This window comes from Scyliorhinus canicula, chromosome 11, assembly GCF_902713615.1.
Source record: "Scyliorhinus canicula chromosome 11, sScyCan1.1, whole genome shotgun sequence".
Taxonomy (NCBI): domain Eukaryota; kingdom Metazoa; phylum Chordata; class Chondrichthyes; order Carcharhiniformes; family Scyliorhinidae; genus Scyliorhinus; species Scyliorhinus canicula.
In genome coordinates this window covers 141,871,684-141,893,081 of record NC_052156.1, presented here as the reverse complement: position 1 = coordinate 141,893,081, position 21,398 = coordinate 141,871,684, and the positions used below count along the sequence as shown (strand labels likewise).

Sequence of the window (21,398 nt, the reverse complement as noted above, 5' to 3'; positions counted from 1 at the left end):
ATGCCTCCAGAGTTGGCAACCCCACTCATCAGAGGTATACATACTTCTTTGCAGAAACCCCTATACAAGCATCTGGATTAAGCATTTAGTATATGAAAATAGGTTTTGACGCCCTGAACATTGCAACGTCTTCTCCAAGAGATTTTCACCATACTGAAGACAGGCTCATCATATAAACAAATTTTCTGACACTTGGGCTGACAGTTGAAGTCATTATCATCAGACCAAGTATAAGGACACTCATATGTCTGGGATTCAGTGACAGGATAGCAATAACTGCTTGCTTCTCTGCAACTCAAAGTTCTATTTGACAGGCTATGTTGTGTGAGGAGGATGGTGGCAATCGCTCACATTTTATATGCAAGCTGCAGATGGTTTGTCACCTGTTTGTTAGTTGACCGATTTTAACTGGTCAATACCCATCAGTCAACCTGTGCGCACTTGTTCCTACGCTTTGGTTTTCACACATCTGGAGCTGAGCGCTCTGCACATAGGTAGGTGAAGAGAAGGTACGCACTGCTGAGTAATCAAACTGTACCATTGTGGTTTCACAGAAGACTCTGGGCGAAATTTGCCGCAACGACCGACGCGAAACCCGGAGTGTTTCACACGGGCGTTGGAGGCCGCTCCTTGCCCCCTATTCCCCCCCCCCCCTCACCCCCCCGGGGGTTAGGAGCGGCGTTGGGAGAAACTCGCACCGGGCCTTGATGCTTGCGTCAAGGCGGCGTGCCGAGAATGACACTGCCGGTGGCGCCTAAGTGACGCCAGCCGCGCATGCGCAGGTTGGCCGGCGCCAACCTGCACATGCAAGGTTGCCGTCTTACCCTCCGCTGCCCCGCAAGACGTGGCGGCTTGATCGTGCGGGGCAGCGGAGGGAAAAGAGTGCGTCTCTTAGAGACGCGGGCACCGATCGCGGGCCAGTCCCCTCCCGAGCACGCCCGTGGTGCTCGTTCTTCTCTCCACCCCCCACAGACCCCACACTTACCTGTCGCGCGCTGTTCATGCCGGCAGCGACCAGGTGTGGCTGCCGCTGGCTTGAACAGGTCGGGATCGTCAGGCCACTTGGCCCATCCGGGCCGGAGAATCGCCGGTCGCCATGAAAAACGGCGACCGGCGATCCGAGCGGCGTGTCCCAAAACGCGACACGCCATTTTTGGGGGGGGTGGGAGAATCGCGGGGGTGCCAGAGTGGCCCTCCCGCGATTCTCCCACCCGGCCTGGGGAGCGGAGAATCGCGCCCTCTGGGTTTACATGCACACTAACCACCAGGTTAATCAGAAAGGAACAGTTGTGCTAAAGCCTACACTTATACAAAATCATTTTCAATTAGTCATGCTTCACATCGACTACATTTTGCTTTCAGTGTCAATCATTGGGATACCAAATCAATATTGTGGAGATGCCAGCGTTGGACTGGGGTGAGCACAGTAAGAAGTCTTAAATCATTCCTCATTCACCTGAGGAAGTAGCAGTGCGCCAAAAGCTAGTGTTTGAAACAAACCTGTTGGACTTTAACCTCAAATCAATATTGGCATTGCAAGGTGAACTCAAAATCCAAACTGGTAATAAAGCTGTCTAAAACTGAAAGTACTTGCACTGGGCATCTGTTCAACTTTCTGGAAATCCTGATCTACACCCCACTAAACATAAAACAATGTGAGTGGATAAAATAAGTGAAGATCATTCTGAACAAAATGCTACATTAGGACTGACAATATCTATGGACTATTAGGCAAGGAGTAAAAGGTTTAATTTCTATTTGTATCCTGTTTAAATCAAGCATTCAACTGCAAAATGGCTTCAATTAATTGCAATAGCTTGGATCTTACCTGAGCACAGAGAAGGTCGTGAGCCATGCCTGGGTTTGCAGACAAATTTACGAGGATTTTTAATACCTGAACCTGTTTTTTAAACAAATAAAAATTCCTTATAAGCACTGTTTATGAAAACTCAACCTAGATCACCTACCACCATCTCTCAGGAGGCTAAAGTGTATGTAGTTCAACAGGTGCCAGTCACCGTCTACTTACCAATTCTTAATGTGTGAGTTTTCATAAATGTGAACAGACTATTTGATGTAACAGAACATCATAACCAAGTTGAATTTTGTCCTTCAAGACTTAAAAATGTCAGCAGGGATAATTGGAAAGCTATCAAAACTGGAACCCTGGTCAATTTACCTCACCCTAACCCATGGATGCAATCCTTGCTTACTATCACTGCCCCCACTGAGATAAGCTAACACCAGGTACCAAACCTGTGATGTTCCCGATCTGTATGGTTTACCTACTTAAGACTAATTCACTGATCATCAAGGAGACTTTATTTCCAGTGAATCCAAAATATATTAATCTAAATTTACATTATGATGCTACTGCTCATCAAGCACATGCTTTGTCTAGGTTGCATTAATAGAATAGAATAGTGCACAAATGTAATTCGGTACACATCTTAAAGTTATGTATTCTCTCCTTATTCTAATATGATCCGATTTTATATAGTTGTTTATGATTAAAGAGCAACGTTTTACAGCACTCTAGAAGCACAGAAGTTTATTGAGCGAACTCCATCAAAAGGTAAAGCAAATGGTAGAAATTTGCTTGCAGAAATACAATACTTTTCTTTAAATTTTAACTTATTTATTGTCATCAACGTGATGAAAGGATGTCAGTATTCAGTAATATAATTATTCCTGTTTCAGGCATCCAAGGTTAACATAAAGTACTCCAAGGTCAGGTCCTCTACTCAGTTCCCACAATGTGCCTTAGTCAAGAAACATCATCCCTAATGCTCCAAAGTGACTTTGATTCCCATTTCCCACATCAACCACTTGGTTGTCCTTGATAGTTGTGTGTATATCCTTATACTCACTAGGAACTAGACTGGAACTGCCCAAACTCATTTAACATATCAACATCCTGGGAGTTACCATTGACCAGACACTGAACTGGACTATCCATGTAAATACTGTGGATACAAGAGCAAAGTAAGAAGTCTCACAACACCAGGTTTATTTGAAATCACAAGCTTACACCTTCTTCATATTCCAATCTGTAATTATCTTGCAGTTGTGTCTCTGCCTATATATGCTGTGACGTGGAGATGCCGGCGTTGGACTGGGGTGAGCACAGTAAGAAGTCTTACAACACCAGGTTAAAGTCCAACAGGACTTTTTTGAAACAAACCTGTTGGACTTTAACCTGGTGCTGTAAGACTTCTTACTATATATGCTGTGCTTATGAATCTGCCTCCACTTCACCTGATGAAGGAGCAACGCTCCAAAAGGTTGTGATTTCAAATAAAACTGTTGGACTTTAACCCGGTGTTGTGAGACTTCTTACTGTGCCCACCCTAGTCCAATGCCAGCATCTCCACATCATGGCTACAAGAGATTTGATAGAGATATTCAAATTCATGAGGGGGCTGGACAAAGAAGATAGGGAGAAACTGTTCCTGCTATAAAAGGACCAAGAATGAGAGGACACAGATTAAAAGTGTTTTCCAAAAGAAGCAAATGTGATGTGAGAAAAAACATTTTCACACAACAAATGGTTTGGGTATGCATTGCCTGGAAGTGTGGTGGAGGCAGGTTCAATCAAGGCATTTAAGAGGGCATTAGACGATTGAATAGAAACAATGTGCAGGGATACGGTGAAATGGCAGGGAAGGCACTACGCCGCAATGCCCATTTGGAAAGCAGACATGATAGGCCAAATGGTTTCCTTCTGCACCATAACAGTTCTGTAATTGAGTGCAGCTACAATAATACTCAAGAAGCTTGACACCATCCAGGATAATGCAACTTGACTAGCATCCCATCCACCAACTTAAACATTCATTCTCCATCACTAATGCACATTGGCAGCAGCGTGTACCGTCTATGAGACGTACTGCAGCAACGCACTACGGCTCCTTTACAGCACCTTTCAAACCCGTGACCTCTAAACGCCTAGAAGAACAAGAGCAACAGGTGGCCTGGGAACACCATCACCTGCGAGTTCCCCTCCAAGTCACATAACATCCTCACTTGGAACTGTATTGCAATTCCTTCACTGCCACTAGGTAAATATCATAGAATGATGGAATCTTCACAGTGCAGGAGGCCGTTCAGCCAATTGAGTCTGCACTGACCATCTAAAAGACCACCCTACTGAGGCCCACTCCCCCACCCTATGTCCTTAACCTCAGCTAACCTGCACATCTTTGGACACTAAGGGGCAATTTAGCATGGCCAACCCACCTAACCTGCATGTCTTTGAACTGTGGGAGCACCTGGAGGAACCCATGCAGACAAGGGGAGAACATGCAAACTCCACACAGACAGTCACCCAAGGTCAGGATCAAACCTGGGTTCTTGCTGCAGTGAGGCAGCAGTGCTAACTGCTGTGCCATCCTGAAACTCCCTTCCTAACAGCACTGTGGGTGCTTCAACATCACATGGACTGCAGTGGTTCCAAAAACATAGAACAGTTACAGTGCAGCAAAAGGCCATTTAATCCATCGTGTCTACACCGACCGAGGAAAGAAACCAACCGTTCATTTTAATCCCACCTTCCGGCACCAGGTTCATATCCTTGCAGGTTACAGCACTTCAGACGCAAATCCTATTAAATGAGTTGAACATTTCGGCCTCAACCACCAACTTTGGCAGAGAATTCTAAATGCTCACCACTCTCTGGGTGAAAAGGATTTTCCTCATGTCCTCTCTAATCCTTCTCCCAATTACCTTATATCTATGCCCCCTGGTAATTGATCCCTCAACTGGGGGAAACAAGTCTTTCCAGTCTACCCTATCTAGGCCCCTTTTTAGGTCAATTAGGTCACCCTTAGCATCCTCTGTTGAAAGAAAAACAACCCAGCCTATCCAATCTCTCCTCATAGCAGCATTTCTTATAAATGGTAACATCCTTGTAATTCTCCTCTGCACTCTCTGTAAAGCAAAAATGTTCTTTCTGTAATGTGGTGATGTGATGGAGATCACACTGTCCGCAGAATTCGGTTTAGAATAGGGACATGTATAAGCAGCAGAAATTAATACATCAAGTATTTTAATTTAAAGTGGAATAAAACCACTTCAGCAGAAAGGTCTTTCAAAAGTCACCATGAGATGCAAAAACTTTAGCTGGGATCATTAAGCCACCCCGGACAAATGCAGGATAAGGAAGATCCTTGAATTGACAGCCCATAAATTCTTTAAATTACCGTCCTGCAATTATAACCAAAAGCTAGACCGCAGGAAGGTATATTAGAGATAGCAAGTCAAATAAATTAACAAACTTCTTTCCTAGCTATATAACTTTTGACACTTGAGATAACACCATTTGGAATAGTGGCTATCTGAACATCGACATATCTAAGAAATTTGACACATTGAAAATAGACAGAAATAGAAATGTGTCTCAAACAACTCCCTGTCCGACCATATAGCTTCCTTAGACACTTGACATTCAAGCAGACACTAAGGTCATTAAATCACATATTGTTGATAAGCCACAAAGCTGATCTGGCTATGGGAAATTGTCCAGTACGAAAGAAAAGGTACAGGAAAAGCCCTTCACTAAATAGGGGAAATGATGTATAAAAAGAGGAACAGTTTTGCAAAACTGGCACTCTCTCTCCTGCTAGAGTGCGTCAAAGTTCTGCTCTTCCGCCTGCTTCGTCAAACAAAGACCATCGTGGTTTTTATAAGAATGTTTCTAATAAACTTCTTAAAATGTATCAGAAATTGATATGAGATATTTTAGGATTTTCCATGTTTAGATATATCCTTCTCTTAGAGACTTTAGTTTGTTAGCAGATAACAAACAACTGTTAACTGATTTATATTCTTAACGTAACAAAGAACTGTTAATCAATTTATATTTTTAACTCTGCAATTCTGTATATATCAATTGAGAATATTTTATAATAAAAATACTATTATAAATTAAACTGTGCAGTCTTACTCGCAATAAGTTTTAGATCCAAAACACTAATTTAGGAAGTCTTAAGTGACAAGGATCCATGACCGACAGAGGTAAGGGGTTTTAGTTATGAGTGACTTATCTGAACTTCTTCCACTAGAAAGTAACTGAAATCCTGTGTAACTGTTTGAGACACAGAAAAGAAACCTCCCCTCATGAGAGCTATTGTGAGTCTTAACAGAGAAACAGATTTCCCTCTTTTGGTGGCTTAACCTGATATAGGTTAGTAAAATAGTCCCTTCGGATCTGGAATACCTAAACCGCTCACAGTGACCAGAACTATATACAAAACTCCAATTGTGGCCTCAACGGCATTTGTACAATTCCATCCTTACATTCCTGCTATGGAATTCAATAACTCGCCCAATAAAGGAAAGCATTCCACAAGCTTTCTTGGCCACCTTGTCCATCTGTCTTGCCATCTTCAAGGACCTGTGCACATGCACTCCAAGTTCTCTCACTTCCTAAGCCCCTATCAATACTTCCTAAGACCCTGTAAATATTTTCCCATTTAGTGAGTATACATTTGTTTTGTTTGCCCTCCCAAACACATTACTTCACACTTTTCCAGGTTGAAATCCATTTGCCACTTCTCTGCCTGCTCAACCAAACTATTAATATAATTCTGTAGTCGACAGCTATCCTTTTCACTATCTACATGCCCAATTTATAATAATAATAATATTTATTGTCACAAGTAGACTTACATTAAAACTGTGAAAAGTCCCTAGTCGCTACATTCCGGCATCTGTTCGGTTACACGGAGGGAGAATTCAGAATGTCCAAATTACCGAACAGCACGTGTCATCTGCAAATTTCCCAATCATGCCACCCTATCTATGTCTAAATCATTTAACTCTAAAACATTAATATATATAATGAACAGCAAGGGCCCCAACACTGAACCCTGTGGAACAACACTGGAAACTTTTCCATTCGCAAAAACATCCACAGACCATTACATTTTGTTTCCTTTATACTGAGCTACCTTCCCCTGTATCCCGTGAGATCTCACTTTTCTGACCAGTCTGTTGTTTGGGACCTTGTCAAATGCCTTAGTGAAATCCATGTAAACAATATGCAATGCACTGCTCTCATCAATCCTCCTTGTTACTTCCTCAAAAACAAGCATTAAGTTAATAAGACACGATCTTCCCCGAACAAAACCATGCTGACCAGCCCTGATCAATCTGTGCCTTTCTAAGTGACAGTTTATCCCGTCCCTCAGAATTGTTTTCAATAATTTCCCCACCACTGAAGTCAGACTAACTGACCTATAGCTTAGAACATAGAACATTACAGCGCAGTACAGGCCCTTCGGCCCTCGATGTTGCGCCGACCGTGAAACCCCTCTAAAGTCCCTCTACACTATTCCCTTATCGTCCATATGCCTATCCAATGACCATTTGAATGTGTTTAGTGTTGGCGAGTCCACTACTGTTGCAGGCAGGGCATTCCACGCCCTTACTACTCTCTGAGTAAAGAACCTACCTCTGACATCTGTCCTATATCTATCTCCCCTCAATTTAAAGCTATGTCCCCTCATGCTGGACATCACCATCCGAGGAAAAAGGCTTTCAATGTCCACCCTATCTAATCCTCTGATCATCTTGTATGCCTCAATTAAGTCACCTCTTAACCTTCTTCTCTCTAACAAAAACAGCATCAAGTCCTTCAGCCTTTCCTCATATGATCTTCCCTCCATACCAGGCAATATCCTTGTAAATCTCCTCTGTACCCTTTCCAATGTTTCCACATCCTTCCTATAATGTGGCGACCAGAACTGCACGCAATACTCCAAATGCGGCCGCACCAGAGTTTTGTACAACTGCAACATGACCTCATGGCTCCGAAACTCAATTCCTCTACCAATAAAAGCTAACACACCGTACGCCTTCTTAACAACCCTCTCAACCTGGGTGGCAACTTTCAGGGATCTATGGACATGGACACCGAGATCTCTCTGCTCGTCCACACTACCAAGAATCTTACCATTAGCCCAGTACTCTGTCTTCCTGTTATTTCTTCCAAAATGAATCACCTCACACTTTTCTGCATTAAACTCCATTTGCCACATGTCAGACCAGCTCTGCAGCTTATCTATGTAACCTATGGAATAGGCTTTCTTGCCTATTCCTCACACCATTTCTTAAATAATGGTACAAGGTGGCTCATCGGCATTTTCTCAAGGGCAATTTAGGGATGGGCAATAAATGTTGGTCTCGCAGCAACATCCACAACCTGTGAAAGAATAAACAAAAAAAATCCCCGACAGACAGAAGACAGGGGATATTTTTATCTCATCAGCCTGGACTTAATTTGAACTTAACTTCTGAGGTGAAAGGTTATTTTTCAATTTCCTGCTCCAATCTGATTTCCCTGCTGCCAACTCTAATAAGGTACTTTGCACTGGCATTCTGATAATGTAGGATATATTCCCCAAGAACATTCCATCCTACCCAATCTATAACTATAATGCAGTTGGAATTCAGATTGACTTGTACGCTGCACAATATGGATTGTAGTGAAGAGGGGTACTGATTTAACAATACAAAACTACAAGTTTCAACCAACGATTGTCATGTACTCCAGAAATGGATGCAGCCCTAAGGCCAAGAACTTGCCTTGCTGGCATTAGATACGGCTTTTCATTAAAGGGTCAGGAAGCAACCTGGCAAGAGTTGGGAAGGACTAGACACCGCATTAAACTGGGCAAGGTGATTGCATTACATTCTTACAAAGCAAAGTGGAAAGTTTGTATTACTATTTATGCATAATCATATGTAGAGGATCAGTTTCTCAGATTTGAATGCAGGTTAGAAGAATAGAATCCATAGAATCCCTACAGTGCAGAAGGATGCCATTCAGCCCATCAGGTCTGCACTGTGACACTCCGAAAGAACACTCTACCGAGGCCCACTCCCCCACCCTATCCCCATTATCCCACGCATTGATCGTGGCAAATCCATTCAACCTGCACAACTTTGGGCACTAAGGGACAATTCAGCTTGGTCAATCCACCTAACCTGCACATCTTTGGACTATGAGAGGAAACCCACACAGACACGGGGAGAACGTGCAAACTCTACACAGTCACCCTACTGCTGTGAGACAGCAGTGCTACCTACATTTTCACTTTGGAGCATTAGGTCTATGAAACTCAAAAGAAAATGCTTTTATTCTGCCAGATATAAAGGTTTGTCAGATATTTTTGGCTCATCATAACTCAGTGGGCACAAGACTATAGCATTAAAAACCCCTTTATTTATGCATTACACGTGCACCCTCATTGATAAAGGCCACAGGATGACTTTTATTTTAGTGGCTAAGTTCAAACAGGTGAAGTAGATGTCTTGGAGTGACCTCCTGAAGAAAGAATTGAGGCATGTTACTCAAGCAAAGTATCTTTATTCTGCATTTAACCATATTTTTCTTGGGTTCCGAGAGTAAAAGAATGCTACAGACTGACTTTCACCTTATAAAATCTCTTACATCACTTTGAAAAATTAACAAATTATAATTAATAAACAATGTTGTACTCTCAAACACTTCATGTTTGTTTTTAAAGCCAAAATTTCGTCAGCCAGCAAGTCATACCTTCACGCTTTCAGTTCCTTCTGCCAGTAGCTTAAGAAAGTGAGGAATGGAGTTGGTTACCATGTGATGGTAATTATTGGTAACAGATATGTTAGTCAGCACTCGTAGGCCAGCTACTTGCAACTCAGAGTTTAATGTGGTGGCCTCTACGATTTCCAATATTTGAGGTATCCAAACCTAGAACAAATAATGTTTTTAAAAATGTGTTAAGAAAACCATAATGTGTACCTTAATGTCCTTTAACTGGACAGCACATGATTAAATTTAAATACCTAATTTCTCAAAATAAAGTAAATGTACAGCACAAAACGCAAATTATTTTAAGCATTAAATATGCATCCTCCCTGGACAGAGATCACAGGATAGCTTCTTTGGAAATTGATAAGTTCATACAGGTGTGGGAGAAGGGTACCTTTAATATTGTCCACTGTGGCTTTGTATGGGCGGGCAAGACCCCGCGAGTAAAGAAGGGAATGCTTGAGTGGAGCCGGGGAGAGGGCGGGCTGGCGCTGCCAAACTTCAGTAACTACTATTGGGCGGTGAATATAGCCATGATCACAAAGTGAGTGGTGGGGGGAGGGTCGGCATGGGAGCGTGTGGAGGCGGCTTCATGTAAGGGTACCAGCTTAGGGGCGTTGATAACGGCATCTCTGCCATTCCCGCAGGTACGGTACTCCACCAGCCCCGTGGTGGTGGTGGCCCCGAGAGTCTGAGGGCAATGGAGGAGACATGTGGGAGCAGAGGGAGCATCGGTTTGGTGTCCAATCTGTAATAATGACCGGTTTGCCCCGGGAAGGATGGACGGGGGGTTTCGGAGATGGCAGAGAGTAGGGATTGAGAGGATGGGGGATATGTTTATAGAGGGGAGCCTTCTTAGCTTGAGGGAGCTGGAGGAGAAATTTGGATGTGCGAGGGGAAACAAATTCAGGTACCTGCAGGTGCGGGACTTCCTACGTAGGCAGGTTCCAGCCTTCCCGCTCCTACGACCATGGGGGATACAGGATAGGGTAGTTTCCAGAGGGTGGGTGGGTGAAGGGAGAGTCTCTGACATTTACAAGTAACTTATGGGGTCAGAAGAGACGCAGACTGAGGAGCTGAAGCACAAGTGGGAAGACGAGTTGGGAGGAGAGATAGAGGATGGTCTATGGGCGGACGCGTTGAGTAGAGTCAACGCGTCCACAACATGTGCCAAGTTCAGCCTGATACAATTCAAGGTCGTTCACTGGGCTCACATGACAGTGGCCCGGATGAGCAGGTTCTTTGGGGTAGAAGATAGATGTGCAAAGTGTGCGGGAGGGCCAGCGAACTATGTCCACATGTTCTGGACATGTCCAAACCTTAGGGGATTCTGGCAGGGGTTTGCAGATGTCATGTCCACGATGTTAAAAACAAGGGTGGCACCGAGTCCAGAGCTGACGATTTTCGGGGTGTCGGAAGATCCGGGAATCCAGGAGGAGAATGAGGCAGACGTTCTGGCCTTTGCTTCCCTGGTAGCCCGGAGACGGATACTATTAGCTTGGAGGGACTCAAAGCCCCCAAAGTCGGAGACCTGGCTATCGGACATGGCTAGCTTTCTCTGTTTGGAGAAAATCAGGTTCGCCTTGAGAGGATCACTGATAGAGTTCGCCTGGAGGTGGCAACAATTCGTCGACTTCTTTGCAGAAAATTAATCATCAGCAGAAAGGTGGGGTGTTAGTTTAGATTAGAGTAAGGGGTTAATAAAGGTGGGACCTGTAAGGGAGGAAGACGGCTTTTGCACTATGTTTATAGATTCATGTACATTGTTTATTTTATTGTTGTTGTAAAATCACGAAATACCTCAATATAATGTTTATTAAAAAAAATATCGTCCACTGTGCTCTTAAAAACTATGGGGGTGATTTTGCGCCCAAGTCTGCCATCAGTGTATAAGGCAAAGCAAGCGCAAAATCTCACGCGAATCGTTTCCCAATTTTCCACACCCTTTGCTGGTGAAGTAACGAGGTTCAAGCCCACAAGGGGCAAGGACCTCTTTTAATAAATTTATATACATTTTAATTTCATTACTGAGCCCCCCAGCACATGATCCTCCCCCTCACTTAATATCTAAACCTCGCTAACATGGGTTTGCAAGTGGTTGGAAAAACGGGAATCATAAAATTATAGAGATCTAGAGCACAGAAAAGGCCCTTCAGCACATCGTGTCTGCACCGGTCAAAAATAACCACCAACAGATAGAAGACGGGACGTGGGCGGATGCACTGGAGAAGGTCAATTCTTCCTCCTCGTGTGCGAAGCTGAGCCTCATTCAATTTAAGGTGCTGCATAGAGCTCACATGACGGGGACAAGGATGAGCCGGTTCTTTGGGGGTGAGGACAGGTGTGTCAGATGTCTGGGAAGCCCAGCGAACCATGTGCATATGTTCTGGGCATGTCCGGTGCTGGAAGGGTTCTGGAAGGGGGTGGCAAGGACGGTGTCGAAGGTGGTGGGGTCCAGGGTCAAACCAGGATGGGGGCTTGCGATCTTGGGGTCAGGGTAGAACCGGGGGTACAGGAGGCTAGGGAGGCCGGAATACTGGCCTTTGCGTCCCTAGTGGCTCGACGAAGGATATTAATTCAATGGAAGGACGCGAGGCCTCCAAGCGTTGAAACTTGGATTAACGATATGGCTAGCTATATTCAGCTAGAAAGGGTCAAATTTGCCCTGAGAGGGTCGGTACAGGGATTCTCCAGGCGGTGGCAACCTTTCCTTGACTTTTTAGATCAGAGATAGACGTTCGGGGTCGTGGCAGCAGCAACCCGGGGGGGGGGGGGGGGAGAGGGGAGGGAGGGGGGGGGGGGGGCAGCAAGGGTCGTGGGGGGACATGCACGACTGTAACGCGGGCAAGTCTGCTCGCTGCTCATGTCTGAAACTGTAGGCTGCCTTGTTTGTTAAGTTGTTGCCTGGGGGGGGGGGGGGGGGGGAGGACTGGTGCGCGCGAGAGGGCGGGCGAGGGAGGGATATTTGCCTAGAGGGATTGTGTTGTAAATAATTTAAAAATTAGTAGGGGTAAATGTATGGAAAAACTCTTTCAATAAAAATTATTTAAAAAAAAAAAAAAAAAACCACCAAAGTACTCTAAACCTATTTCCCAGCACTATGCCCATAGTCTATTTAATCTTGGCATCGCAAGTGCACATCTCAAAACATCTTAAATGTTATGAGGGTCTCTGCCACCAACTCCCTTTCAGGCAGTGAGTTGCAGATTCCCACCTCCCTCTGGGTTGTCAAATCTGGTGGTGGTGGTGGTGGTGGTGGGGGGGGGGGGGGGGGGGGTTTGAGAGCCCACCCCTCATGGAAAAGGACTGAAACAACTCCAAAAATTGCCTTTGAGCTTTAGGTGGGGTTCGGGTTCTGACACGCTTGCATTTAATTTTTTAAAAATATATTTAGAGTATCCAATTATTTTTTTTTCTAATTAAAGGGTAATTTAGCATGGCACATCCACCTACCCTGCACATCTATGGATTGCGGAGGTGAGACCCATGCAGACATGGGGAGAATGTGCAAACTTCCACAAGGAAAAGTGACCCGGGGCCGGGATCAAATCCAGGTCCTCGGCGCTTGATGCAGCAGTGCTAACCACTGCACCACCATGCCGGCCCGCACTTGCATTTAAATAAAAGCTTTTCTATGAAAACATGAGTTTTCTGGAAATTTGGCAATTCTTAAACAAGATTTTCCACGCCTAATGCTCTGAATTTTAGGTAGCCATTCAATTTTAAACAGACAGCAAAACTTAAAATTTGTCTAAAAACATCTTGGAGCGAACAAGCCCTGGGAATCTGTGCTACAGGCAGAGACATATAAAATTATTTTAACTTGATCAGGTGTAAAGCCATAGTTCTCACATTAACAAGAATGGCAGTCCTGAACTTAATTGACCCAACAACCACTTGGGTGTCAGAATAATATTGATATTTTTTAAAATAATAATTTTTAATAGTGTCACAAGTAGGCTTACATTAACACTGCAATGGGGGCAGCACAGTGGCGCAGTGGTTAGCACAGCTGCCTATGGTGCTGAGGAACCGGGTTCGATCCCAACCCCGCGTCACTGTGTGGAGTTTGCACATTCTCCCCATGTCTGCATGGCTTCACCCCCAAAAACCCAAAGATGTGCAGGTTAGGTGGATTGGCCACACTAAACTGCCCCTTAATTGGAAAAAAATAATTGGATACTCTAAATTTATTTTTTAAAAACATTAACACTGCAATGAAGCTACTGTGAAAATCTCCTAGTCGCCACACTCTGGCACCTGCTCGGGTACACTGAAGGAGATTTCAGAATGTCTAATTCAAGTAAATAGCTCTTTGTTTGAGACAATTTATTTCCGTTATTCTCGAGATTTGAAAAGTTGGCCAACCTTACACTTGGCCAAGAGTCTGAATACGAACCACTACTGAAAATAAACATACTTAAAATTGTGTAAGATAAATGGCCCTTAAACCACTGGAAAGAGCTCTGGGGAAACAGTTAATGCTAAGTATTTTATGAAGTCAAAAACGGCAAAAGACACAACTAACAGCTTGCTTCAATTAATGATTGGAGCTGATAATCCTTGGTTGTCAAGGTTACAATCCAAGGGATAATACACAAGTTACTCTGTCTACTTAAGATAAACAGTCCTTGGAGTGAACTAAGAGAAAGGCATTATTATCTAGTAGATCATTACCTCTGCTCTATCATGTTCTAATGGACTTTTAAAGATTTTTTACTGGTCTGTTTCTTTCTTTATCCCTTCATGTTGCATTCAAATGGCTGTTACATATAGGTTTTTATGCATCATCTTTGTTTCTTTACTACACTCATTACCACTCTCTTTGGCTTTTACATCGTGAAATCTTTTGTTAACTGATCAATCCTGCCCTCCAACCTCATACAGACCATCCGTTTTATTCATCCTGCCCTCCCCCTTTACAGGCTTAAAAACTCATTCCTTCTTCAGTTCTGAAGAAAGCTCATTGACCTGAAACATTGGGATCTTCCGGTCCTGCCTAAGTCAGCGGAGTTTTGAATGGTTTGCCACATTTTACACCCCTGCCCTGCCACAATGATAAAATTTGGCTCATGAATGAATTCTCTTTACAAATGCTGCCTGACCTGCTGAGTACTTCAGGCATTTTGTTTTTATTTTAGAATTCCAGCATCCACAGTATATTACTTTTGCAAAATTATCTGGTGGTGTCTGACCTAACAGGCAAATTTAACAGAATTCAACATCTAATCAGCAAATCTGGTGTTTACTGAATAGTTATAATTCGCTCACTACAAGTGCTTGACATGTCTGCTTCAGGTGACTGATACTTCAAATGTTGCCTTGCGATAAACTGCGTCATCTTGATTGGCCATTTGGATAAAGGAAGTTGTGATAACCCTCACGAGGTCCACAGGGGAATCGTTGATTGATCTCCCAGTGGGCTTTGTAGAATACGAGTTCCTGTGGTGAGCAGGCAAAGGCCCGCCCAGCTGGGGCTTGTTAGCAGAAACTATAAATGTAGCTTCCAGACCAGAAGTTCCTGATAAACCTGGGCTGGGACGCTTGTTTTGTGTGCTGGAATAGTGGGTGGGATTCTCCGACCCCACGCCAGGTCGGAGAATCGCCGGCGGGTCGCGCGAATTGCGCCACGCCGCTGGCACACGATTCTCCGCAGAGCGGAGAATTGGCGCCGGCGTGGTTGGCGTGGTGCCAGTCGCGGGCCACTCTACACGGCCGACCCACTGATTCTCCGGCCCGGATGAGCCGAGAGGCCCTAAGAAAAGAGCCGAGTCCCGCCGGCGCCGTTGTAACCTGCTAACCTGCTCTGGGTCGGCGGGACCTCGGCTTGTAAGGGTCGGGTGGCGGCCTTTGGGGGGGGGGGGGGGAGGGGTGGTCCCACCCTGGGGGGGCCTCCGATGTGGCCTGGCCCGCGATTGGGGTCCACCGATCGGCGGGCTGGGCCTCTGTGGCTGGGGTCCTCCTTCCCTATGCGCCGGCCCCTGTAGTCTTGCGCCATGCTGCATTGGGGCCGGCGTGTTGAAGGATGCCACTGCGCATGCGCGCATTGGCGCCATGCCACTGCGCATGTCCTCGTTGGCGCCGGCGCAACTGTGTATGCGCGATCCCACGGCGCACAGTTCGCGCAGGGATATGCAGCTGGAGTGGCGCGAACCGCTCCAGCACCATGCTGGCCCCCTGGAGTGGCCAGAATTAGTCGTGGGAGTGGCCCGTTCACGCCGTTGTAAAACGATACGGCGTTTATGACGGCGTGGACACTCTGCCGCGGGATTGGAGAATCGCGCCCAGTGGCTTTATTTTCAGTTGAAAATAAACCAGCTTGGCTTTTCAATCCATGTCTCCTGGAATTATTACAGAAGTGTGTGCATATAAGAGGAAAGCCAGCAACACCAATGGAGATGCTTGTACGCTGTAAATCTTCTGGGCGTCCAGTTAGACCAAAGATATGCATCTTTCACTGAACTCACGGAGGGAGACTTTTAGAGGGAGACTGTTAAATAAAATGGACATTTCTGCTGGGCTTGCTTTATGGAGTGCTTCTGTGTTTTACTTTAATCTACAATTTCACTTTAAAGCTGCTTGCTGATTATCCTTGGGCCTTTCATTCACACCTGCAGCCATCGATCTGCTTAACTACTCCTCAACCTGAGACCCAGAGCAGAACCTTTATTTCCCCACCTCAGTCAATCCCCTGATCTTTCACAAGTTTCACTTATTCAAAAGTCTACTAACTTTTGCCCATCTGCCAAGTGTTCGCTGATCTATACTGTCAGGCAACACTTCATTTTTTAAATTATAATCCTCGTTTCACGTGCCCCTATTTCCTCACCCCTCCCTATCTCTGTAACCACCTCCAGCCTAACTGTTCCAGATCTCTGTTCTTCCAATTCTCGCGCATGCCCGATTTTCTTTGCTCCATCAGTGGTAATTGTACATTCAGCTGTCTGAGCCCAAAGCAGTGGGATTCCTTCCTTATGTCTCTCTCCTTCATTAAAATGTTCCTTAAAGCCTACATATACAATGTAGCCTAAATTGCTTCATAACCAAGCTTATGTCACTTGAGTTTTCCATGTTCATTTGTGTGCACTTTTTGGCTGCCACTCAGTGCATTACTTCCAACTCCAGTTTATCCTTTCCCCTTTTTCTTACTTTTCCACTCCTGAATCCCTGTTCTTTTATCTGACGTCCACTTTCTTCTTTTCCTTCAGATACTCGGCCCTACCCTAACCCTTCATGTTCCTCAATTTTCCTACACTTTTGCTGCCATCCAGGGTTTTATGGTGGACAGTGCACTGGAGAACTCCAGAATATGGTGATAGGAAGTTTCATGTCTGCAACCGACCGATGAATCAATCAATCCATTGTAGCTAAAAGCAGAGACAGCCACTTTCCGCAGGATAAAAAAGAAAACTGGAGGATAAGTTACCCACAACAGTTTATTTGCATTTACTGGCAGTTGGTGAAACAACAGAATAAAAAAATGTGAGAGCAGATTTCCAGCCCTTTTGTTCTTTAGGAAGGATATGCATCGGGGCATTCTTATTTATATAACACACTAGTAATCCAGACTTATATGTAGTATTAAATTACTAGTGGAGACTTGCCCTTTGAATTTGTTTCAGCCACTTAAATCTGGCCACTTGTAGTTGCAAATTCATTCATAAATTGGATCAATTTTGAAGGCTCCCAAGCCCAGCAGCAAAAATTTTGAAACGCAGTTTTCTTTAATAATTAATGGCATGGGGGCTTCGCTGGCTAGCCAGTATTTATTGCCCTTCCCTAATTTTCCTTGAGAGAGGTGGTGGTGAACTGCCTTCTTGAACTGCTGCGCTCCACAGTGCTGTTAGGGAGGAAGTTCCAGGGTATTAACCCAGTGGCAGTTTGGAATGGCAATATATTTCCAAGTCAGGATGGTGAGTGGCACGGGGAAACTTCCAGGTGGTGTTGTTCTCAGTATCTGCTGCTCTTGTCCTTCCAGGTGGTAGTGGTTGGGTTTGGAAGAGGCTGTCTAAGGAGCCTTGGAGTGTTCCTACAATGCATCTTGTAGATGGCACATACTGCTGCTACTGTGTATTGGTGATAGACACAGTGAATGTTTGTGGATGGTGTGCTTTGTCCTGAATGGTGTTGAGCTTTTTGAGTGTTGTTGGAGTTGCACTCCACCAGGAATATATTCCAGCGCACTCTTGATTTATGCCTTGTAGATTGTGCAGAGGCTTTGGGGAGTCAGGAGGCGAGTTATTCATCACAGGATTCCTAACTTTGGACCTACTCTTTAGCCACAATATTTATATGGCTAATCCAGTTCAGTTTCTGGTCAATATAACCCCAGGATGTTGATAGTGGTGTATTCAGAGACGGTAATGCAATTGAATGTCAAGGGATAATGGTTAGGTTCTCTCTAGTTGGGGATGGTCATTGCCTGGCACCTGTGTGCTACAAATGTTACACTACCCTGAGGAACTCCTGCAGCGATGCCCTGAATTGAGATGATTGACCATCTACCACCACAACCGTTTTCTCTTGTGCTAGGTACGACTCCAACCAGTGAAGGATTTTCCCCGATTCCCATTGGCTTCAATTTTGCAAGGGCGTATTGATGCCACAAGCAGTCTAATGTGGCCTTGATATCAAAGGCAGTCAATCTCACCTTACCTATGAAGTTCAGCTCTTTTGTCCATGTCTGAATCAAGGCCGTAATGAGGTCATGAGCTGAGTGTCCCCAACAGAACCCAAACTTAGCAGGTTATTGCTAAGCAAGTGCCGCTTGATAGGGTGGCACGGCAGCACAGTGGTTAGCACTGTTGCTTCACGGCGCCAGGGTCCCAGGTTTGATTCCCAGCTTGGGTCACTGTCTGTGCGGAGTTTGCACGTTCTCCCGATGTTTGCGTGGGTTTCCTCCGGGTGCTCCGGTTTCCTCCCACAAGTCTCGAAAGACATACTGTTAGGTAATTTGGACATTCTGAATTCTCCGTCAGTGTACCCGAACAGGCGCCGGAATGTGGCAACTAGGGGCTTTTCACAGTAACTTCATTGCAGTGTTTACATAAGCCTGCTTGTGACAATAAAGATTTATTATTTATTATTATTTTGTTGATCCCTTCCATCACTTTACTGATGACTGAAAATAGTCTGATAGGGTTGTAATTAGCCCGCTTGTCTCTGTCCTGCTTTTTGTGTACAGGACTTATCTGGGTAGAAACCAGTATTGTAGCTGTAATGGAACCGATTGATTAGGGGCATGGCAAGTCTTCAGTATTATTGCCAGAATATTGTCAGGGCCCACAGTCTTTTTTGTGTCCAGTCCCTTCAGCAGTTTCTTGATATCATGAGGAGTGAATCAAATTGGTTGAAGACTGTCATTTGTGATGCTGGAGACCTTCAAAGGAGTCTGAGATGGATCATCCACTTAGCACATCTGGCTCGAGGTTATAACAAATGCTTCAGTATTATCTTTTGCACTGATGGACTACACTCCTCGATCACTGAGGATGGGGATGTTTGTAGAGGCTCCTGTGGGCAGCATGGTAGCACAAGTGGATAGCACTGTGGCTTCACAGCGCCAGGGTCCCAGGTTCGAATCCCTGCGGGGTCACTGTTTATGCGGAGTCTGCACGTTCTCCCCGTGTCTGCGTGGGTTTCCTACAGGTGCTCCGGTTTCCTCCCGCAGTCCAAAGATGTGCAGGTTAGGTGGATTGGCCATGCTAAATCGCCCTTTGTGTCCAAAAAAGGTTAGGAGCGATTATTGGGTTACGGGGATAGGGTGGAAGTGAGGGCTTGAGTGAGTTGGTGCAGACTCAATGGGCCGAATGGCCTCCTTCTGCATTGTATGTTCTATGTTCTCCTCCAATGAGTTGTTTACTTGTCCATCACCACTCATCATTGGATGTAGCAGGTCTGCAGCACTTAAACTGATCCATTGGTTGTGGAATCACTTAGCTCTGTCTATCACTTGCTATTTATGCTGTTTGGCACGTTAAGTAATCCTATGTCGCAGCTTCACCAGGTTGACACCTCATTTTATTTAGGTATTCCTGGTGCTGCTCCTGCTGCCTATACAATGTGCAGTTTCTAATAATTTTGGAGTTCATATCAGTTTGACTCCATCAGTAGCATTTTTACCAGAGTCACAATGTTATGGGTTCAAGCTCTATTAGCTCTTGATCACAATACCACAGTGAGCACTGAGTTTTCAGAGGTGCTTTCTTTCAGATGCCATGCTAAACCTGATCTGTCTGTTCCAATGGATGTAAAATATCTCTTGCCACTATTTGAGGAGTGACTTCTTCCAATGTTCTAGCCAACATTTTTCCTCCAACCATCATCATCTAAAACAGATTATGTGATAACTCACTCATTTGCTGTGTAGGTCCTTGTACACAAATTAGGCTTGCCTAAGTAAAAAAAATTCAAATAATGACTGTACCTCAAGAGTAATCCTTTGGGGCTTCCGGTGGCGGCGATGCGGAGCTAAGCCGCACGTTCGGCAACACCCGCATTTTTTGGACTTTCGGGCTCTTTTAAGAGCCCGCAACGGCGCTTTTTTTACTTTTCCCCGGGGGGAAACACAGCCAGCGTGCCCAGCGACTGGTGAATGGACTGGACTCGCAGTGGAGCGGTCCAAAAGTCGGCTTTACAGCAGAGGAAGGCGAGAGGCAGAAAAAGCAAGATAGCGGCGGGTGGGGAAGCAGCAGCAGCGTGGCAGCAGTGGGCGCGGGAGCAGCAGGAGCTGCTTCAGCGCTCCTTCAAGGAGCTTAAAGCTGAGATCTTGGAGCCGTTTAAGGCCTCGCTGGACAAGCTGGTGGCGACTCAGACGGCCCAGGCCTTGGAGATACGGGAGCTGCAGCAAAAGGCTTCGGACAACAAGGATGAGCTTTTGGGCCTGGCAGTGAAAATGGAGTCACACGAGGCGCTGCACAAGAAATGGCTGGCGAGGATGGAGTAGAGGGAGAACCGCTCCCGCCGGAAGAATCTGCGGATTTTGGGCCTCTCGGAGGGGCTGGAAAGCTCGGATTTTGGGGCCTATGTGGTCCTAATGTTGAACTCGCTGATGGGTGAGGGGTCGTTTCGTGGTCCCCTGGAGCTGGAGGGCGCCCATCGAGTGCTGCAGCGGAAGCCGTGGCCGAACGAGCCGCCCAGGGCGGTACTGGTCCGTTTTCACCAGTTGGTCGACCGGGAGTGCGTGTTGAGATGGGCAAAGAAGGAGAGGAGCAGCAGGTGGGAGAACACGGACTTTAGGATTTATCAGGACTGGAGCACGGAGGTGGCGAAGAGAAGGGCTGGCTTCAATCGAGCGAAGGGAGTGCTTCATAGGAAGGCGGTGAAGTTTGGCCTTCTACAGCCGGCTCGCCTCTGGGTCACTTACAAGGACCGCCAGCTCTATTTTGAGTCTCCGGAGGAGGCCTGGGCTTTTGTCCAGGTAGAGAACTTGGACTCGAACTGAGGACTGGGGGGCTGGGGAAAAATGTACTTTGTTTGGAGGCTTTGCCCTCCTGGGTATCCTGTCGTTTATATTGGCTGTGTTTGCTGATTGATGTTGCCTGTTCGTTTTCGCTATTTTGTTTTTTTCGGGGTTGTTTTCTGGGCTGTTGTTTATTTACTGTGGTGTTTTTTTTGTTTTGTCCACTGGTGGGTTGGGGAGTAGTTTGGGGTCCCGATGGGTCATGTGTCCGTCTTTTTCCCACGTGTTGGGTTGAAGGGCGGAGCTCGGCTTTCTTCCCGCGCCGGAGGAATTGGGGGCGGGGCCGGCGCCGGTAGGGAGAGATTGGTGGCTGCGTTGCGTCGGGGGTGGGGGGGCGTGGTTACGGCGGTAGTAGCCGGG

General features: G+C 45.6%; 1 protein-coding gene across 2 annotated transcripts in view; it reads right to left on the bottom strand.

Moving 5' to 3' along the window:
* Nucleotides 1–21,398, bottom strand: part of armc10 (armadillo repeat containing 10) — a 43,477-nt gene that overhangs the window by 10,786 nt on the left and 11,293 nt on the right. For both annotated transcript variants that reach the window (XM_038811571.1, XM_038811570.1), the window contains exons 4-5: nucleotides 9,560–9,736; nucleotides 1,829–1,900 (exon numbers count right to left, since the gene is read on the bottom strand). In XM_038811571.1, coding sequence (XP_038667499.1) covers nucleotides 1,829–1,900; nucleotides 9,560–9,736 — 249 coding nt within the window. The remainder of the gene's footprint in view (nucleotides 1–1,828; nucleotides 1,901–9,559; nucleotides 9,737–21,398) is intronic.